This window comes from Eulemur rufifrons, chromosome 23, assembly GCF_041146395.1.
Source record: "Eulemur rufifrons isolate Redbay chromosome 23, OSU_ERuf_1, whole genome shotgun sequence".
Classification (NCBI taxonomy): Eukaryota; Metazoa; Chordata; class Mammalia; order Primates; family Lemuridae; genus Eulemur; species Eulemur rufifrons.
In genome coordinates, this window is record NC_091005.1 from 10,923,206 (window position 1) to 10,942,959 (window position 19,754).

General features: G+C 51.2%; 1 protein-coding gene across 3 annotated transcripts; it reads right to left on the reverse strand.

Annotated features, from left to right (window-relative positions):
* Positions 1–378: 378 nt before the first annotated feature.
* NUTF2 (nuclear transport factor 2) lies at positions 379–17,327 on the reverse strand. 3 transcript variants are annotated; one of them, XM_069456272.1, is made up of 5 exons: positions 17,275–17,327; positions 6,448–6,575; positions 4,083–4,154; positions 3,895–3,993; positions 379–2,106 (listed from the first exon to the last, which is right to left on the reverse strand). In XM_069456272.1, exons 2-5 carry the CDS (start codon positions 6,544–6,546, stop codon positions 1,993–1,995), a joined length of 384 nt encoding a protein of 127 aa, XP_069312373.1. In that variant the 5' UTR covers positions 6,547–6,575; positions 17,275–17,327; the 3' UTR covers positions 379–1,992. The 3 variants fall into 3 exon arrangements, with proteins under 3 accessions (XP_069312373.1, XP_069312375.1, XP_069312374.1); XM_069456274.1 differs by lacking the exon at positions 17,275–17,327 and adding an exon at positions 16,805–17,070; XM_069456273.1 differs by lacking the exon at positions 17,275–17,327 and adding an exon at positions 16,694–17,070.
* Positions 17,328–19,754: the final 2,427 nt, after the last annotated feature.

A 19,754-nucleotide genomic window follows, 5' to 3' on the forward strand; every position in this document is an offset into this window, starting at 1 on the left:
CAGCCCGGTTCACAGGGCTGAGGCAGAGCAAATGTCTATGTACCGGGCTGCCGAAAGCCCTGCTCGTCTCAGAACCCGCCCGGTCCATATCCACTCCCAGACCATGGACTCTTGGTCGCCCTAGGACGGGATCAACTCAGCCGCCCAGGTTATGGTCCCTCAGATTCCCAGAAATAAGCTGAATTGGCAGGAATCTGTTTCCCATTTGGGAAATGGGTCTCAGTAACCTAAGGTCCCAGGTGATCCACAAAATCATAAAACTCAGGAATTGTAAGGGCAGGGGAGATGGTATCACCACAATACTCATTGTTCCCCCACAGTTCCCCAGCATCCCCTTGTCCCACCTGGCACCCTCAGGTAGGAAGAAAGAAACCACAGTTTACAAACTGCTTTTTATTGCAGACAATTCAGGCACAGGTACATGGAAGAAGCTGTATTGCAGATTTTATACAGGGTGGTTTAAGAGGCAGCAGGTATCTACCTCTCCCCCACCCCCACTTCCCCAAATACACACCAGCCTATAGATCAGTCCCAGTGAAATCTCCTGAGCATGCTGTCCCCTCAAACAGCGAACCACTCACACTGTACCCAGTGTAGCCAGGCAACCTGTGGGGTCTGAGGAAGTCCTTAGCCTCCACCCCATACATAGTGGACATGGGGAGGGAATCCTTTTATAGGTCAGGCTTAGCTGTGGTGCCCTTACCAATACTAAAACCTCGAACAGGGCACTGACCCAAATCCTGGATTTGGTTCTAGCCTGCAATTGCTACCTTGCTAGTAGGTTTATAACATCCACAGGTCTCAGGGCTGACGAGCTAGATTTGTACTGGGCTAGGCTTCTGTCCCCAAAACTGAGAAACAGAAACCACCCTAATAACTAAGACTTCCTGGGATTTGAAGACAGTATGGAGTGTGTGCGCTGAGGAAGGAAATAGAGGGAGGATACATGGAAATGTCTGCAGAAGTCTGAGGGGTGAGAACTCCTACAGGATGAATCCCTTATACTCATAGTTCCAAATCTACAACCCAACTATGTCTGGCTCTGTGGGCAACAGACTGGCTCTTCTGGGCACCTGCCCTTAGGCAATGATATCTGAAGTAGGTGGCACAGGATCTGAGCTGCCCTCTGCTTGGCAAGGGGTACGTGGAGCACCCTAGATGTGATCCTGACCCCTCTCAGGATAGGCCAGGCCCCTCCCTTGATATTGCTGAGACCTCAGCCCACAGGGCCTAAACTTGATAGGCCATTTTTGCCAAGGCCTCTCCAGCTTCAATAGGATTCAGGGTCTTCTCTCCTGCTGCTACAGCTCTGAACTTACTCAGGGTAGAGGTCATGGAAGGTATCAGAACTGACTACAGAGGCTACAAGGGAAGCTTCAGGCCAGACCTGAGCTCTCCTTGCCTGCTTTCCCAAGATTAGGTGGGCTGGGGAGGGAACTCTGCCCTCCAGGGCTTCAGGAGAGTGCTGCTTCAGCAGTTTTCTCCTTGCAACAAGTATTGTAGAGTTAGGGCTGAAGTGGGAGGATGAGACATGAGAGACAATGGGTCAGAGTAGTTACTAATGCCCAGCAAACTAGTAAACTAATTAAAACAATTTAAACTGTTAAGAAAATTTTCGTGGTTTTATTGTATCATGAGGCATTGAAACATCTGAACAAATCAATATCTGGGCGGTGAGGCAGCTGCTTTCTCCTTCACTTCTTTGGGTTACTAGAGCAACTTGTCAGTAGATTAAAAAAAAAAGGACAACCTTTTGCATTACTTAAGTCTTTCCAAGGCATGCGCTGGTACAACACAAACTTCTCCTGTCAGATGCAACTAGTCTAGCGTCCAAACATCATGCACAACACCTCGGTGGCAGCAGTGCACTGCACCCACTCCCACCGCGGCCCTGCTCATTTGTGTATGATATTTGGAGCATCTGGAGGAGTGTGAATAGTATTGGGAAGAGGAGGGAGGAGGAAACAGCGTGAGTGCCTGGCTAGGAGGAGGTCAGCCGAAGTTGTGCAGGGCAAGCCTGAACATGTCATTGGTGCAAACCCAAGCATCGTTGATGTTCTTTAATAGGAACATCTGGTGGAACCCCATGATAGGGTCTTCATCGGCCTGTGAGGAGAGAGAAAATGATTCAGTAAGGGGGCCAAGGAACAGGAAGGGTTCAGTAGTAGGGGAACAGGGCAAAAGAATGTGGACTTTGGATCAGTACTTACTGTCCTGGCCTCAAATCCCTGTATAGCCAAAGGGTACTTATGAATGTGAATTGATATAATGAATACAATAATGTTCCGGGCACACAGAGGCCAACAGATGGCAGCTCACACTGCTAGGTGCACTTAAACGCAGAACAATCTACCCGTTAGCAACAGAGCAAAGGATATACCTGCCTCCAAGCACACATCTCTGGGCACAAGTAATCAAAATTTTGAAAGAATCCCATAGTACTTACCAATTAACTTTAAGCATCAAAAAAATTGTAAACAATCTTAATGTTTGATAATATCAGTCAGTCCAATCAGGAGAAACTACTGCTAATACTGACTGGCCAAATATGTGAGAAGGGCTCAAAACTGAGTTCACTATGTGATCACAGCTTTATGGCGGGGGGCAGGAGCAGGGGTTGGGGGGGACACAGCATTACCATTGGTGATCTGTTTCCTGTCATGCAATATGTAACACTTGCAATGAAAAAAGAAAGGTAAGAAACTTCCAGCCCAACTGCAGAAAATCAGAATGAGACATACTTGAAACAGGAGCCCAGCTAACCAGCACTCTCTCTAACATCACTTGTTTTCTGGGAATTATCACCAGCAAGGAGGCAAATCACTAACTTGGGAGCTCCAAGTTGGACAGAAATACCAGCAGGAACCTGAAGTCAGGTGGAAGCAGGCAGTGCTTACTATCCCAGCCTGATAAAAGTGGGCATTGAGCTCCCTGGTCAATTCTGTGCCTATTCAGGCACAGGCTCTGGGCAGGACATCTTGGACAGGCAGGAGAAACTGACAGGAATGTCTAGGCCAGATGGCAGGTGCCTGTGAGTCCACTGCAAAATCCTAGAGGTGCCCTCCATCAACACCCATATTGGACTCAGGAAGCCCCCCAGCTAGCCTAGGAAGAAAGCCTGTGAGCCTGTTACTGTGAGCTCCACCATGACACGAACCCAGGAGAGCAATGCTCTGACCAAGGGACACCCAGTGTGTCCTGCTTTGGAAAGAAGGGGCTTTTTGAAAACAGAGAATCTGGCTTTAGTATGCTGGAGCGTACCAAGTCCTGTGGAGAGTTCCTGGGGGTTTGAGGGGCCACAGGAAGGCTTTGAGGACAACAGATCTTGAGAAGGAAAAGGGAAAATGCCAAGAGAAGCAGGAGTTCCAGGAATCTGCTTTGCTCAGCAGGTAAGAAGCCAGCAGCCAGCCGGGGGAGTGGCAGCATGGCCTCCACGAGGGGACTGCCTTTCAGCACCCACCTGGCCCATCCACCTATCCTGCAGGACAGCGCAGGGGTCCAGCAGCTTGGCACCACAGCCCCATCCTGCCCCTATACTTCTTGTCCCTTTTCCAAAAAGGCTCCAGACCAGTGTTCTCCATTAGAACTTTCTGCAATCACAGAAACGTTCTGTATCTGTGCTGTAGCTACATAGGACTGACGATGGGCACTCGAAATATGGCCAGTACAACTGAGGAACTAAAGTTTAATTTTATTTCATTTTAATTTATGTTACTTAAAAATTACTACCTAGGTGGCTGATGGCTATTGTATTGAACTACACAGTCACTGAACTCTAGACAGTCACTTTGTCTGGGTGTTCCTTGATAAGCAGGGCACATCCACAGGGAAGGAGGGGCTCAGGGCTCTGCTCTGCCTGCCCACTCCTCCCTCGCACTGCAGCAGCACTATTACCTTAAGCTGGCCCACAACCATGCTGATGATGCAGCTATCTGGCGTGGGCTGATGGTCCTGCGCCGTGATGCTGTGCTGGATTTTCTGGAACGGAAGGCTCTGCAAGAGAAAGAGTGGGTGGTGGGCTAACTAAAGACAGAAGGGGTGGGGAAGGAGCCACCTGCACCCTGGCTTTGGCCCTTACTTACAGACAACTTCTCCACAATGGCAGCTTTCCCCTGGAACTGCTGTCCTTCCCACGTAAGGCATGACGCATCAATCTGAAAAATACATAGAACCCAAGAGTTGGTGCTCTAGAGCACAAGAAGTATCCTAAGATCCTGGAAAGACTCTGAAAAGGGGCTGGGCAGAGTGGCTCACACCTGTAATCCCAGCACTTTGGGAGGCCGAGGTGGGAGGATCACTTGAGCCCAGGAGTGAGACCAGCCTGAGCAACATAACAAGACCCCATCTCTACAAAAAAAATAAAAAAAATTAGCCAGGTGTGGTGGTATGGGCCTGTAGTTCCGAGTCGGACGCTGCAATAAGTTATGATCGTGCCACTGTACTCCAGCCTAGGTAATACAGTGAGACCCTGTCTTGAAAAAGTAAATAATAAAAGACTCGGAAAGGGTCTCTTGCTTGGGGAAATGAGTCCACACTTCAGTTTCCCAGACTGTAAAAAGGAGAGTGAATATAGTTCCCAAACTTTACATTATAACAACTTCTTTAATTATATCCCATGTCCCATGGACCCAAGCTCTGAAAGATTATTTAATAAAATATATTTATTAAGTTCATTTCCCATTTGTATTCAAGAAGTCGTATGGCCTCTGATATGTACAGGCCCCAAGAGGGTCCTATGTGGCCAAGGATCAGCCAAAAGCCATCCTACTGCATGATCAGTCACCATCAGTCCCAGAGAAGTCATCAGAAAGAACTTGGAACTATCCCATGTGTTTGTCACCATCTCCAGAACCCAGGCTGAGTTCCACAGCGGCTCTTTGAACTAGTGTCCTGGGCACCCATGGGGTCAGTGAGGGACGGAAGCTGGCAAGGCCACCCGAGGTCCAGTCTGGGACCTCCCTACCAACAAGAGGCAAAATTCCACATGCACCCCCAAATCTCCCCTTCCACAGCCTTCAGAGGCAGAACTCAAAAGGGCCTCTGCTACTTACCAGCTGTGACATTATGTAAGTTACTTGCAATTCTGAGTCTCAGTTTCCTAATCTTCAAAGGGGCAATGTGCTGAGGATTATGAAACAATAAACATAAAGTGTTCTTTTAGGACCTTGCTAACTCTCTCCTCTGGGTCAGGCCTGCCTTAATTATGAGACAATGAAGGAGAAGTGCCAGGACCCCAGAGCCAGATTAGTTCAAGTTTTTAAAAATTCTCCACTATGATAATGACAACCAAATATCTGTGCTGGATTTGGTCTTCCACTGGTAAGATTCCTTTCTTTTTTTTTTTTCTTTTTTTATTTATTTATTTATTTATTTATTTTTGAGACAGAGTCTCACTCTGTTGCCCAGGCTAGAGTGAGTGCCGTGGCGTCAGCCTAGCTCACAGCAACCTCAAACTCCTGAGCTCAAGCGATCCTCCTGTCTCAGCCTCCCGAGTAGCTGGGACTACAGGCATGCACCACCATGCCCGGCTAATTTTTTCTATATATATTTTTAGCTGTCCATATAATTTCTTTCTATTTTTAGTAGAGATGGGGTCTCGCTCTTGCTCAGGCTGGTCTCAAACTCCTGAGCTCAAACGATCCACCCACTTCGGCCTCCCAGAGTGCTAGGATTACAGGCGTGAGCCACCGCGCCTGGCCAAGATTCCTTTCTTTTTTTCAAAATTTCTGAATGGACTCTAACTTTTTGGAAGCAGACACAAAAGATCTAAGTCAGCCCAGCCAGGCTCTACAGCTGTGCTCAGAAGACTCCTATCACCCTCATCCTGGGCAGACCTGCCTGGTCAATCACATTTCTGTGACCAAATCTCGGGCAGGGTCAAGTACAAGTAGTTCTTGATGTATGCGAACATCATTAAAATAGCAGCAAACAATGCCTGCATAGAAGAGTTTCTCAAAGGACACATCAGCCTTTCTGGGCTAACCCCATTTTGTTTTCCAGAAGCCCTGAGCATTCAGGGCTTTTGGTCCCAAAAGGAAGCTGGAGTTGGGGCCTCCAAGAGAGCTCAGCTTTGCACTGAAGATGCTCATGGCTGCAGCCCCCAGAGGGTACCATGAGCCCTAGCCTCTGCCTGTTGCTGTATAATCTGGAACAGAGGCACTCCCAGGAGCATGTGCCCTGACAAGATGCTGGCCACATGCAATGGCAAGCCCAGAACACCCTGCCCAGAATCCCAGGATTCCCACTCTTATGGAAGATGACAAAAGTAAAAGTATGGACCAGACAGTTGGGCCAGGTCTCAGGCCCCCTGTCCCATGGACCGAAACTCAGATAGAGAGGTAGAGCCAGTCCAGCAACGAGTGCCAGAATTTGTGAACTGGACGGAATGGCCCAACACCCAAATCTATCCCCTGGGGTCCCATTCTGGCCCTAAAGCTGGAGACTTACGTAAATTGCGCCTAGTTGGGTTCTATCATTATCAAATAACTGGTAGTAATGTTGAATGAAGCTGGATCCAATCTGCTCCCAAATTGGCTTGTCTCCCATTCTGGAGCGTCACCCAGCCTCGTTGAGACCTGCAAGACCAACAAGACAGAGAGGGAAGCATTGGTACTGCAAGAGCAGGAGATGACCAGTCACTGACCCCCCAGCCCCTCCCTGGTCTCCTGGAGCAGGGAGTCCTCTGCTGAGGTCTGTTGCCTCAGGGTACATGGAGACGCCCTGGGGAACTGATAGCAGACCCCTCCCAAGCCAGACCAGTGCTGGGAGCCCAGAGGTGAACCAGATTCAGTCTTTCCTTTGAGAGCTCCTGGTTGATGAGACAGAGGGGTGCCAGGGTTGTGAAGCACACAGTAGGGGTGTGCTTCACAACGGAAGATCCAAGTAGGCCCTTCTATGTCCAATAAGGAGAGAGGAGGCCTTGAAGGAGGAGCTAAGCACTGCCCCCATATCTTCTCATTCAATCCTCTCAACAAGCTGCAAGGCCACAGTTATTACTATTCTTACCATGTTACAGCCCAGGAGCTACTGATGTCTATGTGTGGCATGCTTTCTATTGCAGCCCTCGGGTCCCCAACACTGTCCCAGGACTTTGCTGGCAAGTGGAAGAAGACCCAGTGAGGGTTGGGGGAGATGGCTCCTCAAGGCCCCACTTCTAACAAAAACAGCAAGTGACGCTCTCAGTCTCAAGGGGGCAGTTTATATCTGAGACCAGGTGATACCTGACCTGGCCGTTCCTGGGGTATTTCTTCACTGATGGGGCTGACCCCTACATACTTCAGAGCTGGGGATACGAGTTCAGAGGGATCAGTCAGAGCTGAGGGGGTGGAAAGGGGAAATGGAGGCTGTGAGGGAAAAATGTGTCTCTTCGTATCTCTCCATGCCCACATTACCTTAATCCCAAGGGGCTGCCTCTCTTGGGTCTGTGAGAGGGAGGGGAGCCCCCCTCCCAACTAGAGACCATGGCCCCAAGGATGCTGCTGGATGGAAAACCCAATCCCCAGGTGAGAGCCACTCTGGCTTTGCTAGGCAACTCCTAGGCAGGGAAGTCCACATCTCACTGCAGATCCCAGGACTACAGACCTATGTGTTGTTCTGTAATTGTCTCTGACTATAAAGGAGCCCACTCCCACCCCACCCCCCACGTCTTGATAATAAGACTCTGAACCCAAGCAGTGAGGAGGTCAAGCAGACAACCATTCACAGTGGTGGGAGCTGATGCAAGTCACTGCCCTTCTTAGGGCCTTAGCCCCCTCCTCTGTAAGACAGGAATGGGTAACCCTGACATTACTGGTGGCTGTGAGGTTTCACTAAGGGGATGTGGTAAAGCCCTCAGCTCAACATGGTAAGTGCCAGCTCATTCCAGTCCCAGTGACCTCCCCCAAGGCCCAAGGAACCAGCAGGGAGGGACTGTGTAGGGGAACAGTGACAACGCAGGCAGTCCCCCACCCTGTGACTCCACTCCAGCCAATGAGGGGCCAGGAAGCTAAGCCAGCTTTATTTTTGGTCTCCTAGGGGGTAGTGGCACTAAAAATAGAAGCTCAGCGCTGGGATGACTAGGAAATGTCCAGGAAAGTCTAAAACAAGCAGAGGGGAAAGCTTGGATACAGCCACGCCTGCCACACAGGAACACAAGATTTGTCCTAGTTCATACTCTGCCAAAAAACAAATCAACAAGTGGGGAAAAGCTGAGGATCACACCTAGTCTCAGCAGCTGTCTTAGTCGCATTGCTGAGGAGTCTGACTGTGGCTGTACTCACTCACAAACCTGGTGTTCCTGAGGCCGAGCACAGCTCCCTACCCCTGCATCTTGGCCCCTCCGCCCTAGCACTGCTATGCTTAACTCACTCAGTGCCCCGACCCTGCTGTGCCCAGGAGTTCTGGGAGCAGGGAAGAAGCTGGAGGACTGCATGACGGCCATCTGTCCCTCTGGCCCTGGCCTACAGCAAGGTTGGGCAGCTCTCAGGGAAGAGCTTGGAAAAAGAGTACGCCAACCAGGAGAAGCAGCATCAGCAAACGTCTAGGGGGTATGAAAAGAGATGAAGGCAGGAAACCAGGAAGCTAGAGATGAAAGCTGAGGGAAACTAAGGCTGGAAGCTGACCGAAAGACAAGAAAAGTGCCATCACATGGTGGGACGGAGGAAGTACAGACGTGTTTTTTCCTTTTTCGATATTGTTCTTAATGGTGTGATGACCTTCTAATGCTAAAAGTACTTGGCTGAAGTAGTGGCAGGCGGAAGTGAGGCGGAGGGATGGAGGAACAGAGGCCTCTCTGGCCTTGTGGGGCAGAGTTAGCTCTCTGAGGAACAGGACAGTTTAGGGGCTTCCAGGAAACGTGAGGAGGAACCTTCAAAACTACACGGATTGAGGCCTGCTTGACCTCCATGTCATTTCCATGTAGTGATCACAGCAGCCATGTGGTCAGACTCCACTGTCATCCAGCGCATCAGTGCTGACACTGGGTCCCCTGGCTGAGGCCAGTGCTTGCTTTCTGCTAACTTTGCATCACTGTAAACCACAAAGCTGGCCATGTCCCTCCCCTACAATACCCTCACCTTTGGGTTAAAGGCCAAACCCTCTCAGCTCCACAGGTGGCCATCCACACTTGTCCCCATCTCTCCAGCCATGTTCTCCTACTTCGATCCAGCTCTACACACAAACACACCAGAACTTGCCGACAGCTTGCTCACTGTGATTTCTGCACAGGTGAGTCCCCCTGCTGGGACATCCTCCTTCCCCACATCTGCCCGGTCAGTTCCTGTCCTTCCTCCAAGTCTACATTCAGACCCCATCTACTTGGGACTCCTCAGACTCAAATGGTGACCCCCAAGCCCCTCAGTGCACACTGTCAACATATCCAGGCCCTACTCCCCTGCCTGAGAGCACTGTGGCTCTCAGCTGTGAGGGTTCTGGTGTTGTTCTTGCCACATACACACACTCCCTCGAACCCCCCAACCCCCCATCTCCCAGCATAGAATGTGGCACAGCAAACTACAGAATTTATAGTTTCTGACGCCAAACCTCCCACAAAGCTTTCAACTCATGGCTGGGAGGCAGCATTCCTGAGTCCAAAAAAAGAAGCAGAGTGCAGAGCCCCACTCCTGTCCCCGTGCAGTACAGGGGATGGGGACAGGCCGGGCTGGGAAGATGTTCCCCAGAATGGCCAGCAAGCCCTGACCTTGTTTCTAACACATTTACTGTGGAAGCAGCCTGGAAAGAAACAAAATGCCAAGGCTCAGGGGCAGCCTCACATCAGATTAGCGACTGACCTTCATCACGACGGCTTCTCCTACAGCTCTTCTGAGCACCGCTGACCACGCCATCTCCTGCTTCACCCCAACAGTCCGCAGGCTGACTGAGGCCAGGCTCCTTGAGGAGCAGAAAAGACCTCGGTGACCTCTCGCCCACTGAGCATCAGCCTCCACTGACCTTTAGGTCTCTGTGGGTGCAAAGACCCTCTAAGAATGTCTCAGAAACTGTGGCTCTCTCCCAGTACATTTGCACAGAGGCAGAGATGCCCCAGTCTTACGAATAATTTCAGGTTGTTCAGACTCCTTGAGGTTCAGTCATAGACCCAAGGTTAAAACCTCTAGCTCAGGAGATCTCGTTAGACAACAGAAAAACTTCAAAATTCAAAATAGCAGTGTCTGGCTGAGAACATCTCATTTTCACTAATGCATATTAGGTACAGAAATGTGCAAAGAGCTTTATGTGTGTTTGTTCCCTGTGAGTCAACACCCATGTCAGAGATGAGTAAAAGGAGACTCAGAGAGGTTGGCCAATTCCAACTTGCTCAAGGATGGCAGTTGATAAACGGTGGAATTGGACTGACCAGCTTTGATGGACTCCAGAGCCAGGACTCCCAGAGACGACCTGGGACTGGAGATAAAGACAACAGACCCCATCAGTGAGAGCTCCTGGGCACACAGGGCCGAAGCCCCAACCTCTAAGCTCGGCTCTCTCAGAGATGGGCAAAGTGGTCCTGATTCGGGGCTTCTGCCTCCAAACAGAGGCATCAAGTGGAAAAGCTCCGCATCAAACCCAGAGCCCAAACAACAGGCGTTTCCATGGAGGATGAAAGCTGTGACCTCACAGTTTTCCCAAACTTTCAAAGTCACAACCCTGTTCTACCATCTCAGCAAAGCAGAGATAGATCCTGGCCTAGCTGGACCTCGGGCAGCTCAGGAGCAGAACAGTGATGGGGAAGACGGGCACACACAAAGATGCTCACACGTTTGAGGGCCCTCACAGAGGCCTGCGGGGAATGCCAGCAGATGTGCCCAGACCACAGTGAGGTCCTGCTGTGGCCAATTCCCCTTACATCTACTGCCTACCTGCCAGGCCCCAAACGCAACTCCTTCAACAGGTGGGACAGACAGTCCATGTGGCTTAAACCCTAGAGCACAGAAATGTCTTGTGGAGGGACAGGGGAAAAGGGCGGCAGCAACCAAAGACAGGAAGGCACTGCAGGGTGCTTGTCCTTTAGGAAAAAGCTGCCCCTCCCCACAGCCCTCCAGTGACTTCCCATGGCACCTGGAACAGTCTCAACTACTTTACTGTCTTCAAGGCCCTGGGAGACCTGGCCTTCCTGGCTGTCCAAACTCATCATTTGCCCCCCACTCCCTCCCCTCCTCTGCACCCACACTGGGCATTTTCCTCTTCCTGGAACATGTTGAGCTTGTTCTCACCAGAGGACTTTGCAACTGCTGCACCTTTTACCTGAATCATTCTCCCCACTAAACCGTCATGTGTCTGGTGCCTTGTCACTTGTGTCAGCTCAAATGTCAACTCCCCACAGACACCTTCCCTGACCAGCCAGTCTAAAGTAGCTGTCTAGTTATTCATTTTGCCTCCTGTATCGTCTTCTTAGCACTTACCACTGCATCAGTTGTCACACTTAGCTATTTGTTTACTGTCTATCTCCCTGACCAGGTCCCCCAGTCACCCACGGCCCAGCCCTCAATAATTGTTTGTTGACAAAGTGCATGAATGCCCAGGTGCCTGGGCTGAGAGGCCAGTCCTTCTCCGGAGGAGGAGTGAGTTCTGGGCACACCCGCTCAACTTAAGTGGCCCAGTGACCCACTTCCCCAACACCCACACCTTCTGTCCAAGTTGTCAGGAAACAATTGTCATTCACCCAGCTACTGTCTGTGGCTTGGCCCCAAACCCCTCCCATTCCCAAGTCCTGGTCACCCAAGGGGCAGCTGTGGCTGAACAGCAGTCACACAGCCACACCCTCAAAGACCTGGCCTCTAGCCTGCTCTACCTCTCCCTTAGGGAGTGACCCTCTGGCTCTGTCTCTTCATCAGTAACTGTGGGGTGTTAGGAGAGGATATGAAGCAGGGCCAGCTTCAAGGACTTATCACCGGTTCCTAGGTAGATACTAGGGAACAGCTGGGAAGAAGGTAGGTACTTCAGCCCCCTGCAAGGAGGCCACACCATGGAGCAGGCCTAGATCCAGGGATGGAAACTGCTTGGCCCACCACTGCCATGCCTGAAGTATGGAGAGAAATCAGCCCAGATGGCTGGCCAAGAAATAACCCTTTTCTGGGGCTGATACCTGAGGTCTAAGTGCCCCCAGCACCCCAACGGCCCTTTCCTCGTCTTCTACCTGGAGGGACAGCTCTAGAGCCCCTGTGCTGCCCTGACTGTCAGAAGCTGAATCCCAAGACCTGCATTCTGGGCTCTCTGCGCTGCACTTACTCCTTGCATAACCGCCCTTTCCCAGGTGGCTCAGGAGACCTTTGGGGCCCCAGTCCTTCTGGAACAGCTTCCATCCATGAATTGAGCCTCAGGCCATGAACTAGCCAGTTAGGTCCACATGGACTTGGTGCCCCTAGAAAGGCCTGAGACCCCTAAGTGACCACTCCTGTGGCCTGGCCAACACTGCTGTGACACCCTAAGACTGAGAAGAACAGGGAATAAAGGGATGACTGTGGAGTCTGCCGGGTGCTGGAGGGAATGCCACCTATAAGTCACTCTTGCGTGTTCTCACTTGAGCCTCACAACAGTCCCTGTAAAGCTGGTATGAATATATTCACTTTGTAGATGAGGAAACAGAGACTCTAAGAGGTTAAGGAAGAATTCAAGAGAATACTACAAGGTCACTGGCATAACATTAGAATGTCCACGAAATTGGCCAAGATTGGAAGAGCTGAGAGCCAAAGTGAGGCAACAGAAAGCACATAGGTGGCAAAACCAGATGACAAGAAATGGAGCCAAGGCCTTTTGTTTCCCTCTGAAATCAGCAAGCTCCACGAACCTCAGGATGGGAGATACATGAGCATGTACTCCACAGGTCAAAGCAGGTTTCCACCATAGGAATGACTGAGAACTTGCACCCTCCCAGCCTTGAAACCACCTGCAAGTGGAAACAATTCCACAGAATTCCCTCCCAAGGGCAGCACACTTTCCAGTTTCTGTACTGGTGAGACCCAGTGGTTCTGATGGAGTATCTCAGGCTTTAAGAAGCAAACATTCTGGAATTGGCACAGTTTTCTGGGAATACTGAGGCAGACAGCCCTCCGTTTCCAGATACCACAGACATCTCTCATGTGGGAGGGTCTCCACTCCACCTGTCACCAGGCTGGGGGCTCAGGGAGTTGGCATACAGCAGGTTCTAGCAACAAGTAAGGAGTAACACCCAGGACAGTGAAAGGAAGTTTTCAGTTATAGGTCAGCTGGCAGTAGGAGCCCTGGGGCCACTGAGCAGGCCACCCTGGCCCTCCTGTCCCTCTTCCTTGGCCACTAAGACACTTTCCCAGCCACAGCAAGGCCTGAGCAAAGCATTCTGCCCAGCAGGACACAGTCCAGATGACAGGATGAGAAGGGGAGGGTGCCACACCAGCTTAGTGGCCAGGGTGCTGACCAGAATGATCATGTCACATGGCCTGGAAGTCACTCTAGGGATAACCTACACATTGCTGCCTCCCTCAGGGAGGGATTGGAGAATTCCTGCCACATATAGTCAACGGAAGAGAATCACAGAATCTCAAAGCTGAGACAGGGGCAGCCAACTCAAACTGAACTCCAAATACACAAACATCATCCTCAAATGGTCGATCAGAAAATGTTAACTTAAAAAAAAAAAAAAAAAGCCCAGCACAACATCCAGCTCAACCCCAGCCCAAAGAAATCCTGCCTCACTTTCAATGTTTACCCAGTGGAAAATTTAGATTCACTCCCTTTGCTCCAAAAGGACTACTCCTCTGTCCTGGAGGCCTCAATGAGGATGGGCTGAACTGGATTCTAAAACAAGCAGTATTGACAGGCGTGGTGGCTCTCAGTACTTTGGGAGGCTGAGGAAGGAGGATTGCTTGAGGCCAGGAGTTTGAGACCAGCCTGGACAACAGCGAGACCCTGTTACAAAAAATTTTTAAAAATTACCCAGGTGTGGTGGTACATCTATAGTCCCAGCTACTCAGGAGGCTGAGAGCAGGAGGATCACTTCAGCCCAGGAGTTTCAGGTTACAGTGAGCTATGATCATGGCACTGTACTCCAGCCTCAGTGAAAGAAACGAGAGGAGAGAGAGAGAGAGAGAGAGAGAGAGAGATATGGGGGGGCCTGTCTCTAAAAAATAAATAAACAAATAATAATGATAAAAAATAAAACAGAGTATTGGCATTTCCAAAGTCCCTGGTGGCTCCTGTCCCCCTTTGTTACACCCTAGACAGGGCCATCTGTTGAAGGAATACCGAAGAGCCTCCCTGCTGAATCTTTCATCTCTGGGGAAGATTCCTCCATCTGGCACCCTAGGAAGATGCCCTGATGTACCACTCAAGGAACAACTATTGGGCGTGTGAATAAAGGTGACCACAAAAGCCTCTTAGTGACAGGGGCAGAAGACACAAACCCATGCCACAGACAGGGGATTAGAAGGCCACAGACAACAAAATGGTGGTGAGATTCCCAGGCACTGTGAGAACACCCAGCAGAGACCCCTGGGGGACTCAGGAGAAGCAGGCCCTAGAGGCCAGCAGCTAGAATCCATCAGCCACAGCAATCTGAAGCAGCTGACAGCCTCACTCAAGGGACCCCAGACTGTCCTGTGCCCATAATCTGGAGATATACCTCCTTCAGGGTTCCTGCCAGTCACTGCAGAGGAGGGTGGGCCCATTAACAGCCCTTTTTTTCTCTTTGGTGCTCTAATAATTCAGAAGCCCCCTCTTCTGCAGAGGATTAGGAGCCCCTGCACAGGTCCCTTCAACTTAGCCCTCAATAACCCCATCATCCCCACTACTGTGACCTCCTTTCCCCAGCACCAAGACTGGACAGGATTCATTTTTCTATGTCCAGCCTCTGCCCAGAGTCTGACACACAGAGAGGGCCCAAAGAATGGCTGCTGAGTAAAATTCATCATTGGCAAGAAAGGAAAAAAAAAATAATAATTTCAAGCAAGATACTAATGCCTCATTAAGGGATTGATACAAGGTGTCTTCCAGTTCTAATACTGGAGAATTCTGTGTTTCTCTTAAATCATTCATTCACTTGCAACCCATCAATGGCAAAGACAGCAGAATAAAGCCAGATGTGGCTCACAGAGGAGAGGTGGGCTTCTAGTCATCAAGGGACCCAATTTTGAGCTGCTTGAGAACTCAAGCATCCGGATACCCTGCCCATGCTTGTGTAGCCATATCCCAACTACCCCTCGTCAGGCCCCACTTCTAAGTTAGCCCTACATGAATAGAGGGCACAGATAAGTCCTGGAGAACCTCACGGTTCTCTTGTTATCTCTGAGACCTAGATGGCCTGCCAAGTTCCAGAAAGGTGAAGGACTTCTTATGGTCAGGATGCCTAGCAATGGCTAGCTGATCCCAGACAAAGAAGTTACAGGAAACTTCTGGAGGCTGGAATGAGAGGGAGGGATCTGAATTCCTCCTACTCTTGGGTAACCTTGAAGAAGGAACAGTATCTTTACAATCCTGAAGAAAACCCTTGTGGTCAAGCCACCCAGGACCTTGAGATATGCAAACTAATCCACAGCCATAATCCTAGTTCATTTAAAACCTGTGTCTCTGGAAGTACCAATCGAGACAATCTAGAGAGGGTCTTGAAATAACTGCTTCTAGTTCTAAGAGATTCCACCTCACTGACGCTGTATGTGTCCTGTGGGTAGTCCCTCCTTATTGCCCACCTTCCCTGGCAAACCGGGTCTCTCCTGAACCTACTGGACGAACTTGACTTTCACATTCTCATGGGCCAGCATGTGGATTAGCAGAGTTGAATCCAGATAGAAGGCAGGCCCTTGGGAGATGTGAGCAACATCCCTGCCTGTTCTTCTTGACCAGTGAAAATGACTAGGCAGAACAATTCAAATGCAGGAAAACTTCCAAGTCAAGAGCACAGTGACCAAAAAAACATTATCTGAGGAAATACTCAAGGGAGGGGAAAAAAAAGGCTTGACAAGCTATCTCTCCCCCAAGTCCCAGAGTCTTCTCAGGACTGGTTCCTAAATTTATCATCACTCAATCAGAGGTGGCTTTACAAAGCCAGTCAGGATAATACTCTGGCTAGATATGACTCTTGCCCCACAACTCAATGGGGTCTCTGGTGCCATTTTTAAGGGCAATTTTGTGAGGCACAACCAGCTTCCTGCCTGTTCATAGGCAGCTTCAGCTGTTGGGATGTGAGAAGCAAGTGATGAGAACCCTGACTTTCTGCAGCTTCCAGTCCTAGTTCTGCCACCCAAGTTTCAGAAGGACCCAGAGTCTGAACCTGAGCCCTATAGCTCAAATGTGCTCCATCGTCAAAGCCCACTGCAGCAACGCCTCATTTGGGGCCTCAAGCCTGGATTCTATTTCCCTCTGCATTAAGTCCCACCTTATCATCCTATTCTTATGGAATCATCCACTACTATGGGGCAATTCTAATGCTGCTTCTGGGAGGAGCAGATATGAAGGTTAGGCTGTGCCCTGGAGACTCACACATCCAACCTCACCTCCTTCGTTTTCCCTCTCCCTCCACTAACATAGCCAGCAGATCCACCCAGAGTTGGGGCCTGGTCACTGATAGAGGAGGGAGGAGGCTACGCCTACCAGCCTGGAGCCGCCTCACCAAATCAGGCCCAGATCCTCCAAGGCTGGCCAGGGCTAAAAAGTCCCACGTGGAACCCCCTCCCGCCCGATTCTCTGACCCTGACCTCCCTGCAGGAGAACCATAGCATAGGTTCCACCGAGGGAGCTGTAGGTTTCGTGCACTCCCAGCTGGCAGACAAGCAGGGGAGCGTTCACCTACACCCTAGCCGGGCTATAGACAGGAACCGGGTGAGGGTCCCAAGCCCGGGCTGTGGCAGGCGGGCGCCCTTACCCATGCTGACTCTCGAGCGGGCCGGGTGGCGCTGCCCATCCCCGGATCCTTCGCAGGCGGGTGGCAGGACGTGGGGCTGGGGTCTGCCCGCTAGTCTGCCTGCAGAGCTTGCCGGACTCGAGCAGGCCGGGCCAGGCCAGACGGGGCGGGGCCCTGAAAGCCCCATCCGGATGATCCCGACCACAGAAAAAGGCCCGGCCATGGCGCAGTAAGGTGCACCAGCCATGGGCACGGTACCTCCCGGATAGGCGCCTGGCTGGCTCTCTCTGCGTTCCCCACGGCCGCCGCCTCAGAGGACCGGCGGGAGGCGGAGCTGCGCGCGACACATGGCCCGGGCCCCGCGCGGCTTCGGGCCGCTGGGGTGGGGATGGGAGGGGCCGCCGGGGGACTTTCAGCGGAGCCTCCGGGCGGCCTGGAAAGCGGCTCCTGCGGCCCAGCCCCCGCCCCGGCGTGCTGGCACCGACACTCACCCGAGGGGCTGGCACGATGGCGGCAGCGGCGGCGGCAACCCAGCGCGGTCTGCGACCGACTGTCCCTTCCCCCCTGCCTTCCCTCGCCCGCCCCGTTGCACTCTGGGAAACGCAGTCCTGCCGCTCCCCTTTCTGGCACAAGTGCGCCGGAAGAAAACTACATTTCCCAGTGTGCTACGCGCGGAGGCCCAGACACGGCCCACAGCGCGGGAGGTGAGGCTAAGCCAGGGAGGGAGGCTGCCGGGGCGAGCCCCTGAGAATTGTGGTCTAGCGGAAGCCTCTGGAACAGTGGAGGTTGGCGCCAGGCAAGGGTCAGGGCTTAGTTGTCGCCTGGTCCCAGCTGGCCCGGCCCCGCCCAGGCTTCGTGCTAGTGGGGTTGGCCCCGCCCCTGCGGGAGTCCAGCCTAGCCCCGAGCTGCCTCAGCCGCCCCTCCCTGGGCCCCTGAGCTGTTTCCGCTGGCGAAGCCCCCTCCCCTTTGGAGCTTTGGCTGCCTCGTGGGCTATTTGGATCCTTATGGCCTTGGCCAGCCGGGTAGAACCCACGGCCTCTGCTCTCCCAACATTCCAGCGCCCAGCCCCAGAGCTGGTTTTGAGCAGGCTGGCTCTTCTTGGGCTGGAGACCCCTCAGGTGAGGCTTGGCTGGAGAGAAGGTTACTCTCATACTTGTACAGTTAGGGGTCTCCAGAACATTCTCATATAAGGTTTTTTTGCAGCAGTTAGGGCAGCTATAAGTTTCATTTTTACTAATGAGAATAGTAATAGTTTGCTCACCCAAAGTTTCCCTGTGATTTAAGTGACCAGATTATAAATAGTCCTCCCACCCATTGCCCTGTCCTTTCAATGCCCATTTCATTGGTTCCTTGGTAATGCAAACATTTGAAGTAAGCCCTGTCTCTAGGTCAGGCCAGTGCAGGGCAAAGGGCTCTGCAGCCAACCTAGAGGACTACAGGTAAGGGAAATGGCTACAGGGAATGTCTTCTTCAGACAGCTCCTGGCATTCCTTCCTGGCCAGAGATCACTCAGTACTCCCCTTTTTCCACAAGAGTTTCACACCTTTGCCCACTCCCATCCCACCCCTCCTGGGGATCTATGGTAAGACCAAGCCTGGCTTCTGTTTATTAAATCCCAGGTCTGTCCACACTACACTTTGCCTGACTAGATACTTCTCTTATTACTCAGCCAATAACTCTGCGTTAGCCTACTTATGATGCTTCAGTATCTGGGACCTCCCTTGGTCTATGAACTAGCCTTCGCTCCCTAAGAAGCCAAAACACTGGACCACTGTGTACACATAACCTCCAGACACCAGGGAGGGCCCTAGGAATTCCGCTGAGAGGTTCAAAAGGGCCGAAGCAGAACCAGCAGAAGTTCCTTCAACAAATAGGATCTCAAGGATACGTTAAAAAGCATGGCTAGAGCCTGGAAAAGTCTTCACTCCGAGGAAGGAGAGTGAGGACATGTGAGAGACTGACCCAGAAGGGGCACACAAAGGGCACTGTTATGCTTCCACCACCTGATTACCAGCCAGTGCTAACCTAGGAAGGCAGAGATCCAAACTTTCCCCCCAACCAGGCACCCACTCAACCTATGGCACATCATCCCTCCTTCCCTACTAGAGACTTGTTCCCCAACTCAGTGCCAAGGGACCAGAAGGGAAACAGATAAGAGTTTTAGAACCATACCAGCTCACTGCTTCAGGGCAAGTCCCCATGCAAGGCTTTGTCCATAAGTAACACAAAGAAGGGAGTTATATTTTATGGAGCCTGAGAAGTGTCTATTTGTGCCTCAATACCCATAGAAAACCCATCGCTTTAAAGGCATTTGACTCTCCCCATTGGCTTTGAGCTAAATTACTTGGAGCTATAGATAAAAATGTCATCCTCACCCCTCCAACATCTGATCTAAAGAAAAATAGAGGCAGCCAAGAAAATGAGTCAAAGGGTCACAAATCCCAACTCCTTAATGCCAAGGATCCAGCTCCTTCACACTGAAGGTGTACCAAGGTCAAGGTTTCCGTACAAGAGTCCTTGTGCCTGAAGAAGCCACGGCTGGCTCCAGCTGTGGTCTTCACTGGTTTATTAAGGAACTGCAAGCACATGAGTACCAGATGCTGTGCTAGGCCTAAGGGATGTAAGGGTTAGCAAAATTCAACCTCAGCTGAGAATTCAAAACCTCAGAGGTGAACTATCACAGTTCAGCTTAGTTTTCAGCTGCTCTTTCTTGTTAGAAGGACACCGGGAGATAACCCATGGACAAACTGGGACAATTTGGTGCAGTTTCCAAACTCTTTAGGGTGAGTTGGGCCAGACCTCTGAGGACCGTATAAGGCCAGGATCCATATGCTGAGGGGGCCCTTTACAGAGAAATCTGGTCATTGAAGCATCTCTACTTTCAGGTCTTTCAAATAGGCTAGGCCTATTTCCCCAGGTTTTAAGGACATTTCAGCTAAGTTTTTGTAAAAATAAAATAGCGAAACCCAAA

Bases quoted from the DNA above. Each gene is read 5' to 3' on its own strand.
- NUTF2 (XM_069456272.1), bottom strand. From the start codon at position 6,546: ATGGGAGACAAGCCAATTTGGGAGCAGATTGGATCCAGCTTCATTCAA. The intron at 4,155-6,447 runs GTAAGTCTCCAG...TGTATTTTTCAG, and splicing joins CCCAACTAGGCGCAATTTAC to ATTGATGCGTCATGCCTTAC. The intron at 3,994-4,082 runs GTAAGTAAGGGC...TTTCTCTTGCAG, and splicing joins CCATTGTGGAGAAGTTGTCT to AGCCTTCCGTTCCAGAAAAT.